The 11,185-nt window shown below is 38.2% G+C and overlaps 1 protein-coding gene across 1 annotated transcript in view; it reads right to left on the bottom strand.

The window, feature by feature from the left end:
• The window catches only part of LOC105620316 (T-box transcription factor TBX20-like), a 76,495-nt gene that overhangs the window by 56,771 nt on the left and 8,539 nt on the right, over positions 1-11,185 (bottom strand). The window contains exon 2 of the mRNA XM_012201818.1: positions 6,302-6,704. Coding sequence (XP_012057208.1) covers positions 6,302-6,704 — 403 coding nt within the window. The remainder of the gene's footprint in view (positions 1-6,301; positions 6,705-11,185) is intronic.

The raw sequence follows: 11,185 nt of genomic DNA, 5'->3' as shown, positions 1-11,185 counted from the left end.
CCCCTCCCCCCCCTCCCCTCCTCTCTCTCTCTCTCTCTCTCTTTCCTCTCCCTATCTCCACCTCCTCTCGACTTCTCTATCTTTTATTTCCCTCTCTCTTTTTCTCCTTCTCTCGACATGTTGTTCTCTGTGCATGTTCTCCGCGGTGTAACGTGCACACGATCGTCCCGGGTCGCGTGTGAGTGTATAATGTAGGTTGCTGGCACCTTGATGAAGGGTTCGCGTGACGAGTACCCTCTATCCGCCAGTATCCTGTCTCTCTTCTGACCTGCTCGTCCGCACCTCCTATTCCGTGTGGTTCACAGTCCACGGTTACCCACTTAAACGTTGAAAAAAACGCATAGCCGCGATGACGACGATGACAACGGCAACGATAGCATTCACTTCGCGGAGCGACCATTTCGCTTTCCGCCGCATATACAAAAAATAGTTTAACCGATCGCCGCTACATCATCGATAAATTATAGCGATTCGTTTGATAAGTAAACGCTTAATTAGAACGGACATTACATCCTTTACTGAAATTAAAAAGAGGATGGGTAAAATTACTGGATTACTGACCTAAATGGAACTTTTTTGCACAAAGAAAAAAAACATACATAAGAAGATTCTATTGATTTGATCAAAATTATTCTATTGTATTCATTGTCCACGTCATTGAATAAAAAGTTTAACCTCTAAGCAATGGAACACTTCTCTTATGTATATTTTTTTGTATTTTTTAATGTGTTGAATTATTTACAAACATTAATCTCAAGATAAATTGATGGAAAATTATAATCAATTGAAAATTGTAATCAGGAATCAGATTTCGATGAAATTGTGTTACTTTAAATGCGATTTTCAACATATTCCTATCAGAGCAGTTTAAAATTAAACATTTGCACATAACACATAGCATCAAAAAATACAAGAAAACATGAATAACAGCATCAGAAAACTTGCATTTCAGATCAAAATTAGATAATTTATTCAATCTTCTTTGGTAACGAAGAAAGAGGAGCTACGAATAAACGATTACGTAAAAGGTTCCACTTAATTATCTTTCATACTTTTCTTTTTAAATTATAAATCAAAAGCTTATTTGTACATTATTTTCTTCAAAAAGAAAATAATTCTTTCAAAGAAAATAATATCGAGAGATCTATTTCCTTTTTTCGGTAACCTTTGACAATGTTTACCGTTTAGTACATGCCGAATTTGTACATGTGTTTTCCGTTTTTAGAAACAGTTAAACTATAGAAAATGTAAAGGAAACGATAAATAAAAGTAAAGAGAAGCGAGAGGGATGGTCGAAACGTGGCGAATGATGCGAACGTGGGAAAGAAAGAACCCTGGGACGCTTGAGAAGAAATCAAAGGAGTTTACGGTCCTGGCACCCCGTAGGGCCGGACAATTCCACCTGATTGGTAGAATCCGAATCCGTATTGTCACTCGTTGGACTGACGTTCAGCTCGCTCAGCTGGGATTTCGTGCCAAGTCGCTCGTGCTAACGACGCTATTCGTGCATCGTCGCGTTCTTGATATATCGATCGTCGTCGCTCCGCCGAGGACACAGAGAACAGCGGCACGCCCTGGGATTACTTCGAATTTTTTTAATGAAGCTCAGTGGTACTTATTGTGTTCAGGAATCTCTGAAATCTCTAGAGTACCTAATGTTCAAGGCTCTAAATCTGTAAGCAGTTAATTCCGTTTATTTCGGAAAGGCTAAAGCATTGTTTGTCAATGTCTTATAATTTGTCTTTCCTTATCTTTCAATTCCCCACGGTTAAATCATTGGAATAAAGACTTTGTTTGCCATATATGCGTATCATCGAACAACCTTCTCTCTTGTAATTCGCTCACTTTTCACGGTTAGTTCAAGCAACATTGCGAATGGCTAAAGCTCGATATCGCTTTTCACTTCCCCAACGACGATATCGCTACATGTTCTTCGTGACGACGTCTCAAGGTTGCACGGATTGCGGCGGGTTATATTCTCAGACGATCATCGCTCCTTCCTGTCCGAGGCACTCTCGCGGCGTTTTGTAATTACGCGCCGTCCGTCTTATCCGAAATCATCCCGTGCGTACGCGACTTATCCAATTATCATCTGCTTTCCTCGCTCTGGCGTAAACACACACACTTCGCGGATTGCTTATAATGTAGCAATTCACCGATCGTGTTTCTGAAGTTTCGTCCGCTGGAAGGTGGCTTCTCATCCCCGACACCTTATGCCCGACGATAATTATCCGGCTCTCCAAGAGCCGCTAAGTATTTCGTAATTAGAGGCCTGCCCCGTCTTATCCGAAATCGCACTCTCGATTACAAGCTTGCGCGGCTTATCGATTATTATCTCTACCTCCTGCATAGCGCGCGCGAAGTCGCTTACTTTTACCTTCTACTCTCTTGATTTCCACTATTTCTCAGTTATATCTTTTATTGCGAACACCAAGGTAGCAAGAAGTACGTCATGTCAATCAGTAGCTCGAGGATCATTCAAGGGTCATTCGTTACTTTGGAATGATATTGAAGATCCAGAAAATTTGCTGTGGAACCGTGGAGCATTGATACTCACGCGAGTATCTACTTTGCTGCTCGACGAAGATCGTGATCGAAGAGATGGCGATGACGAAGTCAAACGAGTTAACGTGCAATTTATTTAACATGTCGCTTTCTCCTTTCGATAACGTAATAGTGCTGCGTGTCACATTGTTGCGAGAAGGAACCGTAGGCGTTAATGATGAAGTCGCTGGGCTTATCCGGAGTACATCTAATATCCAAGTGCGCTTTGGACAAACACATATGGCGTATGCCCGACGTTGATCACCTCGGTAATACCTCAAGGTTGCGCTTTAGTAACAGCTACATTTCTACCGACAAACAGCCTGCGGTACGGCGAACCATGGGGTGTCCGGAGAAGAAATAAGAAAGTACACATTCATAGAAAGAATTAGTTCGTATAATATCTTTAGAGTGCAATGGTGGATTTATCAAAACGGCAATCTGAATGGTCACTCGAGGCCGCGAAACTTCTCGATCCCGTAATTTGTTGCTTGACGAGCGAGTTAAATGAACATAGGATAAAAAGACGAAATGATTTGAGGCGATCTTATCAATGGAATTCTTTCAAATATGTGAAATATCTCAAGAGACGCAGATCTCTAAGATGCTGTAAGTAGATTCCGCGTAAATAGGCTCGATCGGAAGGCACCTGTTTGCACAATTTTCGTTGCGCTTCGTAATTGCGCATGGTGCGGCTTAACCGCAATCACATTCACTGTAGTTACGTGGCTTATCGGATTATCGTCTACTTTCTGCACCGCATAAATATATCACAATGTCGCTAGTAAAACGCGCTACTCGAAGCAAAACGTTAGCTGCGTGAAATAAAACACTGGTGTCCAGCAGAGCGAATGATTAATACATGTTTAATTGTAATTAAAGTGCGCTAAATTCTAAATGAATTAAACGCGAGGTTTCACAAAAATCAAATTATAGAAAGATTGCTATTGGCGAAAAATTTTATCAGTTTTATAATAGGTCTTCCAAAATAAATTTTAGAATTATAGATGACGTGTCATTATTGAAAGAGAATATTGGAATCAAATATGGTTAAGAATAGGTTACCAGAAATAATAGAAAATTGTCATAAAAAAATACTAAATATTAATTTCTACAGAAGCGATTGTTATTTGTTGAATTATTTATTGTTGTTTTTTGTTGTTATTTATTGTTTTTTATTATTATTTATTGAATATCTTATGCTTCATATTTACATCTCCAAAATTAAAGAATTCTTTTGCAAACGTTCCAAACGTTGTTTTGCATCGTAATTGTGAGAATATGTTTTTTGGCACTTCCTACAGAACTATCAGAATATTATACTCATAGACTTATAAGATAAACCCAGCATGCCCCCATAGTAGAAGTGAAGCCGATAATACAGTAAGAATGAGTAAGAGCAAAAATAACGGTAATCTCTATTCTTCTCCATTACTATGAATATATACGCGTAAGAGAAAGATAGAGATTCACCGATGTTTTGCATCTCATCGTTCTGTTGACTTCACTTCATAGGGGCATGCTGGGTCTTATAAGTGTATTATTATACCAATATTATAATTTAACACGATTCCACAACGATATAACTGTTATGTACAACATGTGTCATATTATGTTGTTGATTGGGAAATTATAATATTGATGTTACTGTTGCGTTCTGCGAGTTATTAATAATAATAATTAAAGAAACACGATTCGGAAACCTTTCGATTATTACTATTAATAAATTGATTCCTTGATTTCAGAAAATGTATAGATCGATTCATTTGATGCTCAATTTTAAATTAGACGAGACTCTTTGCGCAAAAATCAATTAACAGAAAAATTGCAAATGGCATAGAAACTTTATTAATAGTATCGACAAAATCTTTAGAATTACGGATAGTAGGTCAACTATCATGTCATTATTGGAAAAGAGTTGGAATCGAATATTGATGAGATGCCAGAAATAATATTAGAAATTGCAACAAAAAAAGTATTAAACATTAATTTCTGCAGAAGTGATTATTAATAATTTAATATCTCAAGCTACAAAACCTTAACATTAATGAATGATATTATCCTGTAAATATTCGAAATGTTTTTTCATCGTGATCGCAAGAATATGTTTTCTAGCGATTAATAATCGAGAGAAAAAGAGAAAGAGAGAAGCGCGCGTCCGGTTCACAAGTACCTCGACACCATCGAGCAAAAGATGCAGATCCGCTCTACCCGGTGCGGTATTTCGCAATTAGCCTGGAAGCTTATCTCGATCAAAGCATCTCCGGGGAGTTTCTAAAGAGCGGAGTCCCGACGTTCCGCGGGTCCTCGATCGCGATCGCGAAACTTCGGGCGATAATGCGACGCATCGATCATCGCTGTAGCGCCTCGAGGCTGTACACGACTACACGCACACGCACACGCACCGTTGAGACAACCGATGGTTAGCTCTCTCGACTAACCCCGCGCAACCGTGCGCACGAATATCTCATAATTCCAACGTAGTCACGCATCCCGGCCGCAGCTGCGACCACGCCGGCCGAACTTTATTAGCATACATATAAAAATGCGTGCGTCCGCGCGTAAACGGGCGCGATAAATTACGTCTGAAACTCCCTTAAATATCTCGTAAAACGTCAGTCAATGAAATCCATTAGTTCAGGTACGCCGACGTAGCTGGTCGCTGCCCCGCATTACCGACAATCCTCTTCTCGGCGTCCGGGGGTTCTTGCCCGTGCCTTTTCTCGCTGTTTGCTTGCGAATTAAAGCCACTCGTTTCGGCGTCGCGGTCTTTAAATATGACTGATTAACGAGCGCGTGAATATGAGTCGCGTTATGATATCATAAAGATAATTGCCAATGGATGACGAGGTTGAAAGAGCCGAAGGATTTCTCTATTCTGTATGTGTTCTCATGTTCTGCGTTAAAAATACTCTCTTATCTGCAGCCTCTTTGAGACTGATACATTAATTTAAAGAAAGATACTTGAATATATATATTTCTTTATAGATAAATTGCTGTATTAAGATAATTAATAAGCCTTCGTACAAATAAAATTATATTATAAATAATAAATAATACAGATAATATAACTATAGTAAACTTTTTTTTGTGAAATAAATAAATTACATACTTCATATTCTCAATATTTTCGTAAAATTTGCTATGAATTTCAGAGTTTTTAATGAAACGTGAAATACTCATATTATTAATCTTCGAAATAATTAGAAAATAAAGAGAAACAAGAACTTTACAAGAATCATCTTTGTTAAAGATTCGTCGTCCTATCCACTCAGAGTAAAAGACATAGTGGTAACTATAAAAGTAACAATTATACAAGTTTTTTGTATAGAATGTACATAGTTGAATAAACTATGTACTATTTTATACTTTATAATTTTTTGTTACTTTATATTATTTTATAGTTATTACAATTACAAGATAGTGTTTATTCAACTGTCAGAAAAATTTCTGATTGACCAAATCAGAAGATTATAGTCAATCAGTTATCTCAGCTAGAATTATATTTGTCCATATTAAATCTTTAGAATTTTAATTAATGCAACTAGATTTTTTTCCAGTGTATAGCTATACATAAAACTTGTATAGTTGTTACATTTATAGCTGCTACCACCGTTTTTCTTCTGAATGTTCAACAACGACTCGCTCGAATTTGCCCTGCAATACGTATAGCGTGTCTCACACCGAATTCCTTCCACCGAAACGTGTCAGCACCGATACTCTCGCGCATCTCTTTCGATCGACACGCGTCACTTACCGGCCGGTCTTCGTGATGATCATCTCCGTGCCGAGGTCGTTGAACTTGTCCCAGAGATCCTTGGTCTCGAGGTGGCACTCGACGTCACGCAGCTCATCGGAATTGCAGCTGGTCCTGAGACGTTGCCTCCTCTCGTCCGCGTTGCTGCTACTTTCCGCACTGCTTCTTCGCGAGGGCGTGCCGGCCTCAGCAGGGTCTTCGGCCAACATTTCATGGACTGGTCCGTCGTCAACGCTGCTACACTCCTCCACATCGACGTCTACCTCCTCATCTTCCTCATTCGCGGACTTCTCGGTACTCTCGCTCTCGCCCTCACAGTTCTCAGTCTCCTCGTCGCCCAAAAGTGCTTCTTCCGTCACTACGGTCGCCGTCGCCACGATGTTCACTGGTGACTGTTGAACACCTGCTATAAGAAATCCCCCACTCATCACATTTGAACATATATTCATCAATACATAATATAAAAAGTACAGTTAGGAAAGATATTATTAATTTAACCAGGCCAATAGTGTCATTTGGAGTGATTTTTGCACCCCAGTAGCAAGAAAATGAAGCTCGATATCTATCGTAATAATTTGTTTTTTTAATTAGGAATCCATTTTTTAATTTCTTATTTTTTTTAGAAAAGTGAATCTATAAATATAATAATAATGGTCTCAAATATATTAATAAATTATATAATTATGGAAGAATCAATAATATTCAATATGTAATTAATAACAGTGGCTTTAATTGGGATTTAAAAACACTCCAGATGATCATTTATGTAAAAAAAATTAAATAATTACATTCTCGTGTAATTATTCATTATTAATTCACTGTTAATTATTCATCGAAATGTAACTTGCAAGCAATTTTAATTTCCATCCTAATTGTAATATTGATAATAAGTCTATCTTTAAAATAAAAATAGTTTCGTTGTTGCAAAAGTAAATTACATGTAAGTAAATTGTCTCCGTGATTATCAGTGCATAAATAATGTATTTATAAAGCAATATAAGATAAGTCGTCTGTCTCTGATTAAAACTTTCGTTCAGTCAATGATTCCAGCAAGATTATAGCCACCGATCAGAGTTTATCAGGTTGAGATTTATCGCAAAATAACGGCGTCAACGACCATCGCGTAAGACGCGGAAAGGAAATCCTCGAAGCAGGCGCGCGATTATCGCGAACCGCGTCGATTTAAATGAGCAAGATGAGTCCGGACGATATCGGGGGGGCTCGCCGCTTGTTTAATTAATCGACTAGGCCTCACATCTGCCACAAGGTGGTGGCCGGCGCCTAATTAAACCGTCAGATTTTCAAGAAAGCCGATCCGCCGCTGTACCGGTGTGTACACAATGTTAATTGCGCCGGGTCCGCGATATCGATCTGTTAATTTGTACTATTCCGCGCGAACAATGCGTCTTCCGGGCGTGCGTTTATCTCAAATTGGATCCGCCGGCCGCGTTGTTCGCGAATGCGTTCACGCACGTGCGGTGGTACGCGGGAAAATTTATCGACGCGGTTGCCGTCGACGAGGAACGGGTCGCCGACATCGCCGATCGTGGCTCTTCTGTTCCGCATAAACTGCCTGTTCACACGGAAAAGACTATTACGATCCGTGTTCTTATTTCCATTTAGCGCCATGTTACCATTAGATATGGCTATCCGATATGGAGAATTTATTCGCTTAATGTGAAAATCGCATATCGGTAGGAGAGTTGAGAAGAATCCGACAGCGTATTTAATACTGAACCCGAGAACCTTACTTATCTAGTATCAAGATAGCGTTCAAAGTTAACGGGAAACAAGACGCAATAAATATTTCTAAAATATTTTAAGATAATATTTTTAAGAAGGAGAAGGGAGAATAATTATCCATGATACAGGTATATTCATTTATGTTTATGAAAATGGTTGTTCGATAAAAACGATCGACTCGAGTTTCTTTCCTGGGGAGACCGACTTCGTAACCTAACGACTTAATGAGTCATCGGGTGTGCTTCTTCCCGTTTCGCTGAAACGAAGAGGCGAGTTTCTACTTTTTGATCACAAATAATCGAACAGCTTCTGCCTGAGAAAGTATACATCACACGGCTCGCCATGTCAGAAAACACGGCGATTATCGCCCATTGATCGTAGACGCTAATTCGATGCGTCGCTTCCCATTTTTTTTCTGACTTCTGGTCACACACCATCACACACCATGCTGACTCGTAACGTTCTCTTACTCGTTCAAACCGGTTACGCTAAATTTTCGATAATAATGGTGACAACGATGACGATGACGACGACACGCATTCGATGGCGATTACTTTCGCTTTTTCGTACGTCGCGTTGCGCGCGAACTTATTACAGCAATTTGCATTTCGTTTAGGCGAAACCAGTTGTTTTTTTTACTGGGCTTTATCGCCGGTTGCCAGATTTCTTAATCGCCTTGAGACAATCTTTCCTCGCTACTTAAAATTCATAGAAAGCTATATATGTGACAGAAAGCTTTATATCTGTCATCTTAATTCCGAAATATGAGAACCGTTTGGACTTCGATTTTCAAGGTAACTCCTGGCAGCCAGACGAACAAAAATGTGATAATTTTAAAGAGAAACGAAATTAGTGAAAAATTTAATTTTAAAAGAACTTTTAACATTTGACATTTCGTTAACAATTAACCGTATTTAATCATGAAACGGAGAAAGCACTTTTAACATTAGAATATAATTATATATACATTTTTTTATTATAAAATTAAACTATATATTTAAAAAAAAGAATGAAAAGGAAAAATAAATTGATAGATTTACGTATTGCAAAAAAAATCACATTTAAAAAAGTATAATAACTTTGAAACTAGTATAATCAACTTTTTTAAATTTCTAATTGTTATAAATTTGAAAAAAAGGTGACTGCATTTTGATAGTTTGATAGTTTTTTGTAAAGTATAAAATATTCCAACAACATTGCAACAACATTGTAATGTTACTATTGTAATATTACTGATCCATTGCAATATTGTTAGAATGATCTGTATAAGTTTAGTATCAAACCTTTTTTATAATATAAGTTGGAGCCGATTGTTTCAGCTTCAGATAAACTTATTTATCTATTGGATAAACAAAAGAGTAAAAGAATAAGACAATCAGCTGAAGTTTACTGAAAGGTGGACAACCTTAATTAATTTTTTTTTTTTAAGAAATTAACGATTAACAAGCAAATAAACAGAGCATTTTGAGGGTGTGGAGATATTTGCAGTTGTATATAAGTCGAATGTGCAAATTTCGCGAAATTCGAATGCGAGAACGACGCGAACTGCTGGATAGCGCCAGGAGGCGAAGCACGCTTTGAACGCGCACAGTAGTTACGCGCATCGCGTGCGGCTTGCGTGTTGCGTGCGCGCACATCTGCGTGCACGCACGCATCCACGCACTCACGCATTCACGCACACACACGACCGGTTAATAATAATGCGCTGTGGAGGCCACGTCCGTAGTTCGCGTCGCGGCACGCGTGTCACGTCGCTCGCAAGTTACATGTAGAGAATCGCGCGAACAAGCAAAAGCTCGAACATACACAAGCATATATAAGCATCTGTGTGTTTTTTTATTTTTTTTTCGAAATCGCTCGATTTTCTTATTGAATTATCGCCGCCTTGCCGAGAACTGTCCGGCTCTGGGGAAGAACTTGGGAAGCGCGTGAACAGCCGGTGGACGCGCGCTCGATAGGGAAAAAAAAGAGCCCGGTGCGTTAAAATTAACACCTCGACACGCGCATCTCTCGCGTGAGCCGCGACTGTATCGTCGTCGACCTTCTGCGACGTCACGCACGATGAAATTGTCCGAACGTGCATCTTGCCCCGACGTTGCTCGTTAATTTGCGAACAATCGGTTTTCCGGCTGAAAATCTATTTATTCCAGTAATGACACGTTCTCCTCCTGTTTTTCCGAGAAAGAGATACATAAACATATAAACAGATAGATAGAGGAGTGAAATAAATACTGTGTGAAACAGCAGTAGCTAGTTATAACTCATTAAAAAATTTCCTGAGAAAACGTATATACGATATTCGACAAAATTATTAAACATTTGTTAAAATTATATATAGTGAATGCAAAAAGTATATTCATACAGAGATTTTTAGTAAAAAATTTTATTTATAGAAAATAAACGTTAATTAGCAATTTTACACAATAAATTCTATTCTAATATAAACAAAAAATTTTCGCAAAAATAATAATATTCATGATTTTAGAAGCTAAATTTCGCGGCTGTACAAATATTTTTTATATAATCCAAATAATACAAATAATTTAACAATTTTTAATCGTTTTTGCTTATTATTAGGATGTACTTTAATTATTACACATCTTTTAAGTAAAATAATTTTAAGAAATATACAATCTATTTTATTCTTTGTTAATAAATTGTTAATTATTCCTCGTTGTTTAAATTTGTATCTTCTTTGTTTTGTTATAAACTTTTAGAATGTAGGTCAAATAAATTATTAGAAACAGGTATATAAATACATTGCATTGGTCTTTATCTTCTTGCTTTATTCATAAAACGTTTTCAATTGTTACAAATGACCTGTTTCGCTTTCTCCTCGGCTCCTTCATTTTTCAAACATTAACAAGAATAAATGGCAACTTCGGATGCGATTTCGGGGTCACATGAGGCGCGCAGCGTGTCATATATGAAAAACAGACACGAGTTCCGATGGTGAACTTAAAGTGTGTCGTGTCGTAATCGGCACACGAACTCATAAAGCGACACCACAGGCCAGAATGAATGCTCGACCGGAAGCTTTGCGGGCAAATATACAGAAGGAGTTATAGGGAAAGAGAGAGAGAGAGAAAGAGAGAGAGAGAGAGAGAGAGAGAGAGAGAGAGAGAGAGAGAGAAGAAGAGA

Source organism: Atta cephalotes (assembly GCF_000143395.1).
Source record: "Atta cephalotes unplaced genomic scaffold scaffold00025, whole genome shotgun sequence".
NCBI classification, from domain to species: domain Eukaryota; kingdom Metazoa; phylum Arthropoda; class Insecta; order Hymenoptera; family Formicidae; genus Atta; species Atta cephalotes.
The sequence above is the reverse complement of the archived record's forward strand: the minus strand, read 5'-3'. Positions and strand labels throughout refer to the sequence as shown.